Source organism: Chinchilla lanigera, unplaced genomic scaffold (genome assembly GCF_000276665.1).
Source record: "Chinchilla lanigera isolate Chin_1 unplaced genomic scaffold, ChiLan1.0 scaffold00026, whole genome shotgun sequence".
Taxonomy (NCBI): domain Eukaryota; kingdom Metazoa; phylum Chordata; class Mammalia; order Rodentia; family Chinchillidae; genus Chinchilla; species Chinchilla lanigera.
In genome coordinates, this window is record NW_004955427.1 from 20,141,101 (window position 1) to 20,159,324 (window position 18,224).

An 18,224-nucleotide genomic window follows, 5' to 3' on the forward strand; every position below is an offset into this window, starting at 1 on the left:
GGTCAAATGGAATTTCTAGTTTTAGTTTTTTAAGGACTCTTCATACTGATTTCCATAGTGGTTGTACTAGTTTTGGTGGCTGGGTTTATATTAGACTGCCTGTTTTTCTGAATACTCATCTATTTTAGGCCAACAGCAGGCTGATTTGTGCTCTGCTGACCTGAACTTCCCCAGGACTGGATTGATCCCTAAGAGCTTAGCCTTGGCTTCATTTTGGCTCAGGGTCCCAATGCTGTCCTATTTTTCCTGATATTGTAGTTTCTGGTAGTTACTTGCACTTGGCTGCTAGAACAAAGGCCCTCAGGACAAGCATAGGGGAAAGGGCCCTCCCATTGTTCTAATCTCACGACCTTACCTGGCCCACTAATGGTGGCCTCCATAGGTCTGCCTCGTCAACACCTGATTACGACCATTTGCCGCATTCACAGAACACCAGAAAGTATTTATTGAATAATTAAGCTGATAGTCATAGAACTTTCCAAATATGTTCCCACAAATGTTCTGAGTTACTTGACTGTGAAAAGTGAGCTCTCATTTTAACCAGCCTCCCCACCTTATGGTACCCAAGAACATGAGATTCTCAAAGAGACCAGACAAATCCATTCTCAATTATGGCAGAGATGCCCTGGTCTCAATTAGGTCCTGTCGGAGTCCTGGAATTGGGGGTGAAGTGGCTCTTGAGGGGCTCCCAGCACTTGTAGTAGTTCTCATCCAAACAACAGGAGGTCTTGAGTCCCCATTTGGTGACAGCCAAACTTAGGGAAGATTCAAACATAAATGCCTGTTGGAAATGAGGATAGAGGTGAAAATGAAGGGTGAGGTAGACAATCAAGCACATTTAATTAGATTTCAACAGATGTCGAAAGAAGACATGGTAGGCAGATCTTGGCCTAATAAATCGTGTGTCCTGACGTGGTGAACAGAGGAACCCTAAATGTTGGGCTTTGGCTCTTGAGCAAGATCTTTAACTACTCAGTGTGTCATGTTTCTTCTGCCAAGGAGAACTGGGAGCTTATACCCTAAACTGTCCTCATAGCACTATGGAGCTAAATTTGTTAGGACCAAGAATATTCTTCTTCCCAGGAGCCATTACTATGGTGGTTGTATCCTTGTGGGAAAGAGCACAGTCCCTATTTCACAAGTGAAATTTAGACTCAGGCCTGGGAAACAGCTTGTCGAAGGTGGCAAGTCAGGGCAGAGCTGAGATTTGAGCTTTCTTTTTCAAGACTCTGACCAAGAGATGGTCAAAAGGAGGAGGAGGGAAATAGGAAATAACAGCAACAGCAGCAACACTTTAAAAAGCCATCGCCCAGAAGGGCATGAGTGGTGGATATACCACTGTGTTCTGGAGGTTTTCATCCACAACAGCAACAACATGACAGTCCTCTGTGCATCTTAGATATTTCAGTTTCATCAATCACTCATTTTCCTGTCCACATGGCTTTTAAAAAATAAGAATGAAAACAAAAACCAAACCCTGCAATTTTCATACGCTTACAGTAGGAAATTTAAAAAATATACGGAGGTGGAAAGAAAATTACATAACTCTTGTGACACAGCCCAGAGCACTCGCATTGATGTTTGATGTCTCATATACATTAGTTTCTTTCTGCCTAAATGAATGTGAATACATGTTCTTGCTTGACTTCTTGTGACAGGCTTCATGTGAGGACTGAATGAAATCATAGGGAAGTGCTATGTGATATATAAAGCACTATTTAGGTACAAGGATGACTGTTATGCTATTATCTTTTCTGACTCCTCCTGTGGAGCTTCACTGTCTGGCAGGAGTACCAAAAGCCCCCTCCCAGCTGGGCTGTGAAGACAATATTGTATCAGGTTAATCATTTCAAATGAGGATAAGGATAGGCGCATAGATTGACCTGGGTCTAAATTATAAAATGGAAAATGGTAAAGGAGACCCAAAATTAGGTCTAGGAAAAGCAATCCTCTCCCTTTCCAAGTATTCTGGACTTCCATACACCCAGTGTCTCCCATGTTCCTAAACCTCTAAGTAGGAGAGCTCTTTCCCACTTGTAACCAGGCCCTAGATATTACTGAAAGTCTTGTTCCTAACAAAAACAGCCCTATTCTGTGCCGCACTGTTGTAGACACTGCTCCCCAAGAACACTGACAGCCCGAAGCCAATTTAGGGCACCAGAGGTTACTGAGGGGAAACCTGGAGTAGCCCGTGCATTTCCCAGAGCCTTCAGAGGCAATAGCTTAACTGAGATTGTCAAACCATGTCTCATAGGGATATGGGGTCCTGTAGAAACCCCACAGAGGCCCCTGCAAGGGGAAATAGAGGACAGGCCAAGAAAATGCAAAGGACTCTGGCTCATCTTCCTCCAGAAAGTTCCACCACCTCTACCTTTGGGATTGGGATTGAAAGTAAACTGCATGGGTAGGATAGCTAGTGCTCAGAAGTTAGCCAGTTTACAAACAGGGCATGGATCAAGCAGTTCTCTGTCACAGATTTGAAACCAAACAGAAATGAAGACATTTATTTTAAAGTGTAAAGCAACTTTGCATATGATTTAGCATAACATTACTTCTCGTGGCCCTTTAACTCTAGCTCCAAGAATACAAAGAGAAGATAAACTCAAGTACCGTGGCCAGCTACAATTGTGTTCAACCTCCATGTTTACAGCCCAACACCAAAGGAACACAAAGCAGGTTTTGAATCCCACTGGTTTCATCCCATGCCAAAGCAGAGTGAAGGAAAGTAAGAAAACAACTGAGGATTGCTGCTTATAAGCCCTGACTCTAGGGAGGCAAAGGCTGTCTGACCCTGGTTGGCTTGGAAACTGGTTGAAGAATAGCAGCTGGCCTGCTATTGCAGCCTTAGGGGATTACTTCTGAAAGCAGAAGACTCTGAGACAGGGCATATTCACAGGGCTGCATATAGATATAGTGAGATCCTTCCCATAGAATTAGTTGTATTCTCTTACACCTGAGCAGTGTTAGAACAGTCCATAGGGTTAACTCACCACCATCTGCTGGATAGCACACCCATTATACAGACGGGAAAATGAAGCACAGAGGAGTGGCATTTATGCTGCTTACCATGGTGCCATCAGCAATCCTCTCTGGTTCCAGCTTGGCCTTACTGGCCTTCTCAAAGCAGTCTGCATCAGGGCCATGAGGGGTCATGGCACTGTGCAGGCTGGCTCCACCCGGCAGGAAGCCTCCTTGTTTTGCTTCGTAGTGACCTCTGATGAGCCCCATGAATTCACTCATGCAGTTCCCTGGGAAGGAGGAAGCAGCACTGTTTTTATTATAGAAAGAAAGACAAAAAAAAAAAAAAAATCCATTCCCCTCTGGCATTATTTCTACAGAATGCCAAGAAGATAGGAGAATGTGATAAATTTTATAGGAGTAGTAGAGAACATAGATTGATAATAAAAGAGTATGGATTTACCACAAAATGGTGTAGAATTCTCAGTAGGCTAAACTGTACTCCATGGTCATGTGGATTGGGAAGTTTCAAAATCTACTATTTGAAAAAAACTAAGCTAGACATAAAGAAAACCAAGGCCTAGAGAAGAAAAAATAAAAATGCAAATAATAATAAACAAGGAAGAATTCTATCCTCAAAATGTTTAAGTCCCATATCAAAGTCAGCTTCTCTTCCAGATCAGAACCTCTTCCTAAGTTAACCCTGTAAAGTGCCTGCCTGGCAGGCACAAGGTCCTGAGTTTGATTCCCGGTACAAAAAAAAAGAAACCCTCTAAATTATCCCATAATACATGACATTACTGTGCATTTCTGATTCGCAGTCTAGAAAGCTGATGTGGTGTGTGTGTGTGTGTGTGTGTGTGTGTGTGTACTGATGAAAGGTGACATAATATGAAGAAACCTGGCCTTAAGGTCCATTATCAAATGATAATCTGTGTGGCAGAATCTTGCTCTCTGTAAAACACAGACTATAAATACTATTTATCATAACAAATATCTCCTGTGTATGCATCAGATATAATCTTATTCTTTGGTTCTTCTAGAATCCTACATCTTAAAATTAGAAATGATCCATATTTCCATTCATTGTGGAAGGATTTTTCTGTTTCATTCCTGACAGGTTGCCTCCTGGGTTTTTCCTGCATACCTTCTACCATATTAATGAATAGCTCTGGGTGTTAGCCAGTTATTTTCTATCTTAAATGTAAATTTTTTCCCCATAAGTTAAATTTATTTGTCCTAGTTGTACTTTCTGGAGTCACACAAAATTTGACAAAAATTATCATGCTGGTAATCTTTCAAAGTTATGCTTCTAATGAAATAAAGCTCTTTATTAGAATAACAAACCCTTTAGAGCAAGAATGAAAGAAATATAACACTTCAGTAAATTGAAGTGCCTTTTCATCTCCATCCACCCATCTACCTGTCCCTCCATTCATCTCCACCCACTCCACCCATCGGCCTGTCCACCCATGTAACATAAATAATTAGATATTGTGCTGAGTGCTGTGATACAGAGAGCAATAGGAGATTGTTTAAAAGGACTCATAGCCTGTCCTGTGAGAATGTGGAAAACAAACCACAGGCAGAGTAGAGATGTAAAGTCTTGCAAAGTCAAACACTTGGTATGGGTCCATGCCTGCCCTTCTTCCTTATACATAAAGTGTAAGCAAGTGTCAAACTATTTCCATAACCCACTCAGCAGCCACACTCACCCTGGTCCCAGAACAAACAGGCCCTTCAAAGTGAGTGTGGGTGTGACAGCCCCTGCAGAAAATCATATCTTTATTTGTTTCTCCACAAAGCAGAAAGAGAGGAAAAGAAGCAAATGGAAGCACAAAGTATCTGTATTTTAAAAACAGTTCTGCCCATGACTTCAATTTGCTGTCACGCTCCTCACTCTAGCATGTGTCCTTCAGGTCACCTTCACAGCTCAATTTTAAGAAAGAAGCAAGACAGGATTCAGCTTTGATCTGAATATGAATTTAGGTAGCAGGGAGTTTGGCAATAACATTTCTACATCACTTACAATATTTCAAAGGACAGTGGGAGGGTAGACCTTGCCTTTCTGATTAAAGCTGAATCTCATTGACTAAGGTGCATTAAAATGACTGGAGGCAATATTTCTACAGCAGAAATTCCCACTTTGCTTTTAAAGTCACATTAAAGTGGCAAAAGTTTGAGCATTGCTAAAGCAATATTTTTAATATCTCTGATAAAACTACTTTTAACTTGGGGTTCTGTCCTTTTTTCCCAAGCAACTCAGGACATCCATAGCTTTCTGAAATTTATCCAAATGTTCTTTGAGAGTCATTTGAAAAGTTTGAGGGGCATTTCCCAAGGTCATTTGTTTCAGGTGGGCTAAAGTACAAGCGAAGGTGAAAGAGTGGTTTGAGGGCCAATAGCACAATGCCCAACTTGTCCAAGTCACTCTGCTTTGCTAACCCCCTGCCCAGGTGATGAGACAAACTCAAGGTCACGATTTCTCAATATAAAGTCTGTAAAACTTCTGCGTCACAGTCCCCTGGCTTGCTGGCTCAAAATGCAAGTCTGAGGTTCTACCTCAAAGCCAAGGAAATAAACTCTCTGGGGATAGGCCTTGAGAATAAATTATTTTTAAAAGACACTCGACGTGGCACTGGAAAAGGGGATGCTGGGAGTTAACCAGGAAGTGGCCTTCTTTGATCCTGAGGCTTTAGTCCTCACCTCACAAACGTCGTCATGGCTCCTTCGGTGTGATGTTGTACGCCGGAGAGCCCTGGCGCCTGGGAGCTGTTACACACAGATCCGCGAAACATGACACGCTGTCATGGGCTCCAGGCCTCCAGCTGAACTCATAGGAGGCATTGTTATGGGCTCTGGGTCTTCAGCTGAACTCATGCAGGACATTACCACGGGATCCAGGCCCTCAGCTGGATTCTTTGGTCTTTACTATGTGGACAGATTTCCTGCACTCTTTGTATATGATTCTTTGGGTGACCATTATAAAATAATCTTATAAAATATGTGTCCTGCATTATATTGTTCCCCTTGCAAAAACCCCAAACTATGACATCTGGGTAGCAGAATTATATACCAACCTTTAAGTTTTGTTTTCACCTATTTATTGTGCAATTAAAAATGTTAACCTCACTAAATATAGTTGTGACCTATTTGATTCATTTTTGGTGATGTAGTCACTTACTGAATAAATATTAGGTGCATATTATGAATCAGGCACTATGCCACTATGCTAGCCATATTAGTTAGTGGCTGTAGTGTCTGTTCTGCCTTCAGACAGTGTGACTCTTCCATTAAATAGCTGTGAGTCCTTGAGAATCAACTAATTCGTCTGAGTCAATTTCATCTGCTGGTAAATAAAAAGGGGTATAATCATATTACCTATCTCTTTCAGCTGTTATAATAATTAAATGAGTTAATATTTTTACAGAACTTGTAACAGTGCCTTTTGAACTGGCCTATAATCACTAGTTGTTACTCATAATAATATTAGTAAAATAAAAACCGTAGGTTTCTAAGGTCCTGTTCTAGGCAATAAGTTCTCTGTAGGAACTTCTTCCAGAATACAATCTCTCCTCTACTGTAGATCAAGAATGGCTGTGTGTTGCTGGACTAATTGGAGAAGACACATCATCCTGGCACTTGAACCAGACTTAGGAAACAAAGCTCCCCAAACAATTAACTAACAACGTTGCTGCCATTCTCTGTCCTTTAAAAGCAAGATCTGCAATGTACATAAACTTCTTGTCAGCACTGTACTTGTCTTTCCACCTCTCTTCAGGGCTAGAGAAAAAAGAGAGATCTAAGCTCGAAGTCTATGCATTCTGCCATCCCTGTGGATGGTGTAAGGTTTGAGCCGCCTAAAGTCTGGGGAGCAGCATCAGGCCCGAGGGGGCAGGATCTTGAGCTCAGAGCAGAGCAAAGTGCCCAGAAACAATCTGGGCTTTATTCCTGACGTGCAGTGCTCACTGCCCTGCTTCCTGAATTCCAAATGTGACTTGGGAAAAGACTTACTGTGATAATAAGGAGGCCTGAAGGTCTTAGCGGCAACCCCCCATCGAGGCGGGAAGATGACGAAGTCAGCGATGGCCACTCCGGGGCGGATAGATTTGGCAGTCAACACTGTGAAAATGGATGGGTCCTGTGAATGCACAAGGAGAGACTGAAGGCAGGTTGCAAGGGAGGTGACTGGACAAGGACACACACGTCACCTGTACACGAAGGTGTTTTCAAGTAACAGTAATTTTTGATCAAATGACACAGGTCAGCTTAGAAGTCTGGGCTTCTGGGCTTCAGTAATCACTCAGCTGACTCTTGCTGTGCTTGAAACAAAATGAATTCACACTGGCTAAGAGGATTCTGAGCTGCTTGTTCACCCTGCTGAGTCCACATTACACCCACCCTGCTACCCCACGGCTCCGATAGCAGTGGTGCTGCCTTCAACAGAGCCTCAGGCAGGAGAGGTTCTTGGAGTAAGGTGGGAAAATAGTTCCTAATAGGATACAGTTCTGGGGTAGACGCAGATATGCTTCTCTGTGGGGGAATCCAGATGGTATGCAGGGGCAAGAAAGTCTGAGCAGTGTTTTCCTGTTTCTGACACTTGACTGACTCTCACATCTAAAACACACCATTTCACTCCGCCAGTCTTGGCGGTGATGGTATAGAGGGGGTAGTTTGAGGGACAAGATTATGCTTTCAAAAAACTTTAGACTTTTAGTGGAAAGACTGAGATTTGCTTTAACTGAAATCAACAATCGTGTTTAATTTCAGATTCCAGGTTTGCATCTGGGGCGTCGAAGATGACTTCCCTGGACATTTAGCCTTCGGTGGGGTCAGGGGAGAGGAAAGTGGTAATTTTTATCTGAAAAGACCAGAGCAGGCTTCAAAGGGGGATGTCATTTAAGCTAGGTCTTGATACATGAACAGAAAAAAAGGGAGGGAGAAATAAAAGGGAAGGAGAGATGAAATAAGGAAGATGGGAGGAAGGGAGGGATGGAGGAAGGAAGAAAAGAAGGAAAAAGGCATTCTATCACAGAAAAGAGAAGAAACATCAAAGTGCAGAGAGATTTTGTGCAGAGGAGATAAGGTGAAACCCAGGGTGCACTGACAGAAGGGAGAGGGGCAAAGGGTGGTGCTGGGAAAGGAGTCCAGGGCCAGATGGCGAAGAGCATTCATCAACACGCTTCAGAGCTCAGACTTAATCCCAGACTACAGGGAGCTTGCAAAGGTTTTCTAATGCGCTGGGAGAGTGCTTGGATCTGAATTTCCGAAAGGTAACTATAACAGCTGTACAGAGAAGATTGAACCTGTGTTAATGAAATAAAAAAAGCAACTCTTCTTGCTGGCAGAGTTAACATTTCTTCATCTGTCATGGGAAATGCTCTGAAACTATTTAAGGAATGGTAGTGAGGCTCAAATACAGCTTTACCGGAGTCTCAGGATGCTTTTACAAGTTGTTTTGGGCTTGGCATTTTGATTTTCTTTCCTCCTTTGGTTTTATTAAGAGTTGCAGTTATTCAGGAAGGTAGTTTTGTCCCCCCAGAGATAAGTCCAAATGGCTTAGAGTAATCTTCCTGTTTCTGATTCTCTGGCTTCTGCCCTAATTATTCCTCCAGCTTGTGGGTTAAGTTAATCTATTATAAAGTAGGCTGCAAAATGAACTTTCCCACAGGATCTCAAAATTAGCACTTTGTGGAGAATGTGGGGCTTTGGGGGCCTGCAGTGTAGATCAGGGACCTATTTGTGGCTGCTAATTGACTAAAAAAATATGACCGAGTTCATACACTAGAAGTTCTTTGGTTGGAATTCAAACACTGAACGTTATGAGTAATTGCAGAAGAGAGATGTTCACTCCGTCAGTGCCAAACACCCCAAACTAGAGGCACCCAGGTAGGCAACCAGAGCAAGCAGAGTGGACTCCTGGGATTTGTGAAGACAAAGACCTCCCCAAAGCCGTAAATGTTCTCTTCCTCTGAATCCATCACTAACATTAGCGGGTGGTTAGGGTTTTCTTTTAAAGTTTTTATCCATCTAAGCGTTATTGTGACTACTCTGCAGAGAATTAAATTGTGTTTCTGGATGGATGTTGAATATCTGGACTGGCTTCCTCACTAGCTACGTTATGTACTTCTTCACCAAGGGACAAACGACCATGCATAGGCCTTCCAAGGGAAATCTTGGAAATGTTCAATGTGCAAATGCCATAGTCCACCGTGGACCTCTCCCATGCAAGGGCTGTCCCACCACCAGGGCCCCTACAAGGTAGACTTACCGCATGGTCAAAAGCCACTGAGTTGATGACCATGAAGTTCTCCAGGTTGTACTTGTAGGGGGTGTAGTTTCCATGCCAAGCCACAACATTGAATGGGGAGACAGCCTAATCACACAAAGCAGGAGAGGAGGGTCTTAGGATCAATGTTTTTGTGGCTGTGATCCTACCATATGTACTGGTATAACTCTCTATTTTATATTGTTGGAAATCTAAGTATACCATCCTTCGGGAGAAGTATAGCCCTATTCATTCTGTGGGTGCTTCACCCACCTTCCCTAGGGTTAGCCACAGCCCTATTTTTTTCAGGTCATGAGCTCCAGTTGCTTTCTATCACATGCACAGTAGAAGCATAGCACAGTCACTAAGTACAGCTTTTTCAACATTTTTTAAACATAGCTGTGGGACTCTATGGATGCCAGCAATTTTCAAACAGCCTGGATTACCCTGTTTCCTGATGCAGTAGGCGCTTACTATGACAGTTCTGCAAGTTTTTGCAGCCCATAGAAGATTCCAGCAGACAAAGTGCCTGAGTTGGTGAGTACAGGAGAGGGGAGAAGACTTCTACCAATTCCAGCTCCAAGGATTTGCGATTCAGAGTGAGCCTAAGGTCCTTCCTGGGGTTGTGGGGAATCAGTGTTCTGCTATAAGAAGGTGGCCACTATAGGTGTACTTAGGAAAGAAGATCCAACTCAGAATGTTCTAAGAGCTGTGATGCATAGTCTACTCATTGAGGTGATCTATGGTTAAGTGGAATGACTAGAGGTGAAGAGGTATCTGAGCTTCACAAGACTGAGAAGGCACTGCTACTCTTAGGCATGAGGAACAGAGGGGGAAATAAAGTTATAGCACTCCACAAGAGGTAGAACATAGAGAAGGCATTTCTAGGGGTATACTGCTAAATAGTTAACAGACAATTAGCTCTTTGGAAAGCAAAAAGCTCTGATGTACAGCATACGCTGATTTCTGAGGTGTAAATGCCCTTATCATGATCACTTTTGAGCTACTAATGTGAGGTTGTCAAGCACACAGTTATGAAGAGTGTGCATATCAGCGTGTGTGAGTTTTCATGAGCTGGCTGCAGCACACGACTGGATTACTCACCTGTGCCCAGGGAGGGAGTGGGACAGACGGCGGGGAATGCAGTTACTGCCAGAAAACAGTCTCAGATAGGAAGGAAGTGGGGAAGAAATAACCCCACTCATCTTTTCTCTTGCCCTCTAATTTCTTGTGGCTTGAACTCCCCACAAAGGCAGCAGTGTAAGGTGCCCAGGCAATACCGTCTATGCAGGCCAACAGTGCCAGGCACAGAGCATGGCAGAGCAAGAATGGATCTCTGGGGCTCACACAGAGGATAATAACAAGGTCCAAGTGGGAAGCAGAAACCATTCTAGAGCTGCTGCTGACTGCTGATGGGATCATAGTTCTCGGACAGCTGTAGATACGGAAGAAAGTGGGCAACCTGTTTTGAATGAACATAGATTTCCACCTCTCATCCCCAGAGGTTATCATTTTTGCCAGGCTGGAGAACCATCTAAGGATCTGCATTTTAAACAGGCCTCTCTGAGAGTTTCTGATGTAAATGGCCCCCAGCCGCTTTTGAGAAACTGTAACCCTGAGTGTGTCTGCCTCAGTGGTTAATTTACGTGCCAAGTTGTTCAGCCACTGCTGGTTGGCATGACCTCTAGATGCTGTTCAAGGAAATAACACGCCTTGGCAAATGTAAGCAATAAGTCAGACAGACAACATAAAGCAAACAATAATGGCAACAGAAGCGATCGTTGGATTCTTTTTAGCTTATGATTAATTCATTCTAACATATGCTCAATATATTAAATAATAATGTATATTAATATATCATATTATATATCATATATTATGCTATCATTTAAAAATTATTGTTGGGCTGGGGATTTAGCTCAGCGGCACAGTGCCTGCCTGGCAAGTGCAAGGTCGTGAGTTCGATTCCTGGGCCCAGAAAAAAAAATTATTGTTATCTATGCCTTTGCTTATGTCCTGAGATTATCAGGCTGGTGGTATGAACCAAGACAAGCTGATTAACTGAGTTCTACTTGCTTTGTATCAAGCATGACTTGTATTTAAAACAGGGTGGCCATTGGGAAATATAAATCTTGATTGATCTTTTTGTTAATTCATATTCTTTTTTAGAACAAATTACACTACCTGTACTTTACTTTCTCTCATCATTTATAGAGACCTGTGTCTTGCAAGGTTTTCAATGCTTGGTGAATAGAAATAGCACAACCTTTTGAGTTAGATGTGGGTTGCATGTTGGCTCCGCCACTTGCTGAGACAGTGGTACATTATCCCTACCTGGTCTGTTTTCATGAATGACTACGAAAGGATGTGTGTGAAGTACTTAACACTGGTCTTGGCCATCAGGAGTTGCTCATTCCCTCCCCGGCTCTCAAACCTCTTGCTTTACCTGTTTGGCAGCAAACAGCTTGCCCTGGTATTTATTAATCACAGTGTAACCACCTGGTACTTGACGATCTTCATACCAGGCAACGGGTATCAAGAAATCACGAGGATTGGCCAAGCCATTAGCTCCTAGAACACAGTAATAGCAAATTCAAGGCCAGCCTGAAGTATATAGTGAGACCCTGTGTCAAAAGACAAAAACAAAAACCAGCAGCAACAACAAAATACTCCACAAATTGCTTTCATTACTCCAAGACTTACTGGGTATCTTGTCTAGTATGTTTTTAGGAGGATCCAAGGAATTTGGTTGGAAAAAAATTCACAAAACTCATCAGTATCATTATCAATATCATCTCTTCAATTTGTAGAGTGACAAAGCCATTTTACATGCATTATTTCATCATTATAGTTGACAGAACAGAAGGAAACAGAAAAGAGGAAAAGGGAAGATCTGGCAGAATATTAGACCTTTGTTTTTCCAAGAAGACCTAAGTACTGTAGATCTCAACTACAGGAAGGGCTATATACTGCTGTCCAAAGCAGGCTACTGCTCCTTAGACAGACCTCAGAATCCAGGTCTGTGAAACTCTCCTTCCTGAAAATTCTGCCTGCCATTCAGGGAGAAAGAAGTATTCAGGGCTTTCCTGCTCAGCCCTGCTTAGAAGGGAGTGATTCCTCTAGAGAAAGAAAATAAATCCAAAGACCAAATATGAAAAGCATAAGTGCAAAAACATAATTTAACTCTGAGAGGACAGACTTGGGGAGTATTTTAGCATTTCCAGTTCCTGGGGTTAAAAAAAATAAGCCCCCAGCTGGTTAGTAAATTATATATATTTTCCAGAGGGTACACGTTCTGTGGAACCCAGCGCCGCTGCTGCCTGGGGAGCAGCAGGAAGCCAGACCAAAGCGGGAAGAGTGGGTGGTGAGCAGGATGACAGAAGGCCCACCAGGGCTCCAGCTGCCTCTCTGCCGCCTCCCACCTTCTTCTGAATATTTGGATCCCCCAAGGGAGTGACCAGAAGGCACATGCTGGCTGTCCCTGTTTTGCTCTGAAAAGCTGTTGACAGGGAGGAGAGAACTGGGAGGTATGGCCAAAGATGAAATCAAGGGCCAATTTCCTCAGCTTTCCTTTTACTCCACGGGAGGTTGTGAGAGCAACTCTTCCTAACACCTCCACTTTTTCCTACACTTCCTGCCTCCAAATACGGGGACCAGGGGACCTTGGCTCACTTTTGGAAGTTTATTCTGACTCATGGGGGCCGTTGCTTGTAGCTACTTCATGGCACTGAGTGGTCTACCTCTTTACTGTTAAGTTTGTGGATTTGGGAGAATGTGCTAGTAGGAATGTGAGGTCCACAAAGTGCATGTCATCAGTGTCTACTACCCCTTTCCATCGGGGCCATTTTGATGGCTCTCCACACTTACATAGACCCTACTGACTTAAAAAAGGATTATTCACAGGCTCCATCCCCACTTGTATGCCTTTGCGTGTATGGCCTTTCCTTTTTACATCTCCTCAACTTTTCATCAAGAACTACTCAAATCTTATCTCTTCTGTGAAGGTGTTCTCGATGGCCCTGGTGATAGGAAACCAAACTTACATATCTTTTGCGGTGTACACTGCATACAGAACCTGTCACACTGTTTTTCTAATGTATTATTCTAGAGAGAAATTTATAATGGGTTGCCTTGAGTCATTTTCGATTATGCCTGCAGTTAGGAAGACACTTGGTCTAGAGAAGTTATCTGGATAGGAAAGCTGAAATTTGAGACAGTGAGAGGAGAAGTATGTTTAGCTTTCATGCAATTATCTGTGTTCTGTATCTCAAATGAAGCTTAGAGGCTTATAGTGAAGGCTTACCAATGGGTCCCAGGTCAGGTAACTCGAAGTGGACTCCATAGACCTCTAGGATATAGCCCCTGGTCTCCTCAAAGACATCTATGCTGAACCGCATTCCTCTCTGGAATGGACAGAGACACAGTTGTGCTTTTCAAAATCACACCTGAAATTACAAGGAAGTTGTCCCAGCAGCCAGTTCCACCTACAAAATTAAAGCTATAGTTTGTTGAGCTATCTTTGGGAGATTCCCAGATCAAATATCAGTTAGAAGAAAAACTTGGCTCCTAATCATAGTCATGACCCAAGTCAAATTTCCTATCAGGCCCACAGACAATAGTGTTCCTGATTTAACCACATTTGAATCAAAACAAAAACATGTCATGGTCTCCTACCTCCAACAGAGTCTCTCCAGAACAGCTATGAACATTTAGGAAAATGAAATGACAAGTGCTTTTTGCTTTGGATTGCATGCTATATTAAACCAAAAGTAGGCACTTAAGCCTGCTTGCACTTCTGCTCACAAAGCCTTCTGTGTAGCTCAAAGTCCTCCCCATTGCCTAGACATGACAGAGACATTTTAGAGTTGGAAATAGCAGCAGCTGAAACATCTGATTGCTCCCAAATTAGGGAGAGGCAGGGAGAGAGGGGGCACATTACCAACCTGAATGACGCAGATCTCATTGGGCTGCACGCACATCTTGCCAAATTCAGTGTAAATGAGGAGCTTCCCTTTTTGGGGAACTGACAAAAAAATAAAAAAAGATAGGACAATGGTGAGCAACTCTTTTTGTGCAAGAAACATTTCATGCATGCTGAAGGGCTGCATTTTCTTTTTATTCCAAATAAAAAGAGCTTTATTGTGACTCTTTGGGGGGGAAATGTATACTGTATTCTGACAATTTCAGTTAGCTGTTTTTCTGTCTGGAAGAATACGAATAAAAAATGACTTTCTTTTCTTTTTCTGTTCTTTTTTTAATGGTTGCCAGGTGAGGTGCTTGTATCCACACAACTTTGTGAATTGATCAAAAAGCGTAGCAGAAATAGGACCGAAAATCACCCATTTCTGACAGTTCCAGCAGGAGGCTAGGATTTGTACATCAAATGTCTGCATCAAAATGTTGAATCCAAAATATCAATATTAAAACCACCAAGCGGGATGGGAATATATACCAGTAAAATTTCTGCTAGACCTTATATTTTGAATAGTCTCATGAAAATTTGTATTTAAATTGTACTTATCAGTGACAGATGGACTTTTCTTGAGCAAATTTGAAGACAATTAGAGTTTTTTAAGATAAGCTAATCACATCAGTATCAGTCTTCATTTCATTTAAACTGCTCCTATCTCTCAGATTAGAAAGACCCAGAAAAGAAAGGCAAATAGAGATCAGAAATAGAGTAGGAGCTTTGGGGTGTGGTAGGAATCTGTTAGGGCTTACATCGGGAGCATCCCCCCAAAGCCTCATGTGTTCAGAGATGAGACTTTCGGAAAGTGACTGTGTCATAGGGGTGCTGTACCCCTGTGTGGATTCTTCCACTGGTGAGTTCAGTGGTTGTGTGTGCCACTGAGAGGTGGAGCCTGGTTAGAGGCGGGTCATCTGCAAGGCTATATCTGTCCTCCCTTTCTCTCTGCTTCCTGGGGCCAAGATGTGAGCAGCTTTCCTCTGTGATGTTTCTCTGCCATGCTGTTCTCCCTTGGAACCATTTGACCATGGACTGTACCCATGGGCCAAAATAAACCTCTCTTCCTTGAAGTTATAGGTGATGCATACTGCGTCCCAGAGAGGTGAATAAGACACATTTTCCATACCACCAGTGGTCTCTAGACCTCAGGCTACAGATTGCACAGAATGTAATAAAACAGATTGGAGAATGTAGGAAAATAATGGGTGAAAACTTAGAATGTGACTTGTGGCTAGGGATCAAGGAGTCTGAAATCCTCAGAACTTACCAATCAAGAAATCCCCATCTGAATTGTAGAAGCATCTGAAACATAGAGTATTTCTTGTGATTTTCAGCTTTAACACTGTCTAGGTAAATTAATTCATTCTGCAAATTACTGTTTAGGGCTACTGTGTACCAGGCTCAGTGCTGGGCATAAGATGCCGAACAGAACAACCCAGGCTCTGCCCTCATAGAGCAACACAAGATTTCAGAACTATGAGGTATGATAGAAAAAAAGCAACAGTGAATATTTAAAAATTTTAAAAAAATGATTATAGTAAAATACACATTGACATTAACCTTTCCTCTGTATACCCTCCTTACTTCAAACACATCATCCTTGACACTTTCTGAAGCAGTTCTGGAAATCTCCTTTCATGAGTACCTCTAGTTGTATTTGATGTCCTGAATTAATTGAAAATATTTATCTTTCATGGTTGCCTTTGGGGAAGAGACAGAAAGCACAGGGTTCTAGATCTGGTAAATAAGGCAGGTAGGACACATGGAAATGTTTTCATGAGCCTGTCTTTCTGTTGGATGGCCCTTGATGGCAGCATTCACTGTACTTTTGATCACACCTTACACTGTAAAGACATTCACGAAGGGGACTTCCAGAACTGCTCCAGAAAGTCATAAGAATTGTGTATCATAGCAAACAGTAATGGCACTATGTAAATCAAGTTTGGGAGAGTGAGAAAAGAGGAACCTGTGCTAATCTGGGAAAACAACAAGGGCTTTCCTAAAGATGGGACATATGACCCAAGATCTGAAGGTATTATCTAGGAAAAAGGGGAGGACATTCCAGATAAAAGAAACAGCATACAAATATGCTCTGTTGCAAGAAAGGCCGTGGCAGGTTGAAAGAAGTGACTGGAGGCCAGTGCAGCTTGAGTGGAGGGGAGGTGGTCCCCAGATAGAGGACTGGACCCAAAGGGAGATCTCCACTGACTTGGCATAGGGCTGTGATCTTGGTCTTCATTCATGGCTCAAAGAAGTTTAATAGCTTACACCGTTTATTCAGTTGTCAAGACTGGAGTTCAGGTTTAGAGACAGAATCAAGGTTTCAGAGGTCATGCACAAAGCTCTTATGATGGTCTTCATCTCAAAGAAAGGCAAGAACGCCATTTACTTTTTTTAATTTAAAAAAAAGCCAGCACATAAACTTTTTTACTCAGAAACATTAAGCTCACACAAAGTTATTACCCAGAGCCAGTGCTGTTAGCCTGACCTACTGCCACCAGGTGGCCTTAATGGCTGCTGGTGCAGTATGACTTTACCCTTCAGAACAAGACTGAGGGACCTTAGAAATCGAGAATATTTTAACTCAAACCTACCTAAAGCCAAAGTGTCTCTAGGACACTTTATTCCAGGACCCATCCTCAGTTTTCTCTTTGCACTGGTATTGTTACATTCTTGTATATGTCATAAGAGTTAATCAAAATAGAAATGCTTATTAACATTATTAATAAATATATATTGATACTCTTCTGAGACAAAAACCACAACAATGAGAACAACAGCGTATGTACATACGTGATTTTATAAAGCGAACCTCTTATCCTCTGGCCAACAGCCTCTGGGAAACGGGGATTTCCGCCCCAGAACTATGCTACTCACCTGTTCTCCATGGAGCTATTACACAGGAAAATGTGGACAGCGAGTCCATTGTTAGACCTGATGTCTCCAGCTCCACACAAAGTGTGCAGACCCTGGGTTGGAAGAGAATGGTGAATACGGGTAGCGCCCAAGAGACTAGCCCTCCCTCCGGCCCCTGAGGGATGTCATGAGGCAAGGATCTAGCACAATTCTCTCTCTGGGACCAGTGGGATATCTGGGGTCTAGACTGCCTCTGGGGGACCTGGAATTCACTGAATATTTGTTGGGCTGTCTCACTCTCATTGACAGCCATGGCCTAAATCTGGATTGTCTTAATGGCTACATCATGGCTACATGAATTTACAAAGCACACATTTAATACTTTAAAAGAATTCAAAAGTGATGTTTTTAGTAGTTTGATGCGCAAACTCAGCTGGGAGGAGAGATTGTGTGGGAGGTGATATCAGATATCTTGGAGGTTCAGGGAGGCAGGATGCAGCTTTAGGAGACAGTTAATGACCTTCGAGGTCACCCCACTATGTGGACGACCCTCTGCTCATAAAGAGGGTCAGCCTAATCTCCCCAGCACAATGCATTCTGGCTGACTAGTTCTCTCAGCTATGCGACCAGAAGATCCACTGTGTGAGAAACCATTAACGTGAACCTTGCCAAAACAGCCTTCACCCAAACGTACAGAGGGAAAGCCCGAAAGAAGGAAGCCCTGCTTCTCAGAGATCTGTATTTCATACAGGAAGGATGGGTTTCTCTTTGTATTTTAACTGTTTGCAAATGTGGAGTCTATTGAAGTGAATATGTATAAGGTTTAGAGCACTTAGTAAGAACAAAGAATTCGAGATGACTTAACAATGTGATCCCTGGATATATGGACTGTCCCTCAGTAAGCCATGAGCTGCGTTAGTCTGCAGAAGCCTCTGCTTCCTTTAACCTCACCTTTGTCTAGCTCCTTTCCTTCACCCACATAGCCCTTATTCTGTGCACAAGTGTTTCAGTATTCCCAGAATTGTAACTATCAGGCAGAGCTGCCTGCCACCACCATGCTAACTAGAACTGCCCTGAGCTGATGCTATTCGAGCCTAGTCTAACCCCCAGTTCAAGGGGTTCATGAATTTGGATGAGAAACATTTCATATTTATTTTCACTAATCTCTGAGAGAAA

The 18,224-nt window shown here is 42.7% G+C and overlaps 1 protein-coding gene across 1 annotated transcript in view; it reads right to left on the reverse strand.

Annotated features, from left to right (window-relative positions):
- Nucleotides 1-421: 421 nt before the first annotated feature.
- Nucleotides 422-18,224, reverse strand: part of Hgd (homogentisate 1,2-dioxygenase) — a 47,179-nt gene continuing 29,376 nt past the window's right edge. The window contains exons 6-14 of the mRNA XM_005386468.2: nucleotides 17,070-17,161; nucleotides 15,460-15,494; nucleotides 14,170-14,249; nucleotides 13,530-13,629; nucleotides 11,673-11,797; nucleotides 9,230-9,334; nucleotides 6,973-7,099; nucleotides 3,067-3,248; nucleotides 422-781 (exon numbers count right to left, since the gene is read on the reverse strand). Coding sequence (XP_005386525.1) covers nucleotides 632-781; nucleotides 3,067-3,248; nucleotides 6,973-7,099; nucleotides 9,230-9,334; nucleotides 11,673-11,797; nucleotides 13,530-13,629; nucleotides 14,170-14,249; nucleotides 15,460-15,494; nucleotides 17,070-17,161 — 996 coding nt within the window. The 3' untranslated portion in view covers nucleotides 422-631. The remainder of the gene's footprint in view (nucleotides 782-3,066; nucleotides 3,249-6,972; nucleotides 7,100-9,229; nucleotides 9,335-11,672; nucleotides 11,798-13,529; nucleotides 13,630-14,169; nucleotides 14,250-15,459; nucleotides 15,495-17,069; nucleotides 17,162-18,224) is intronic.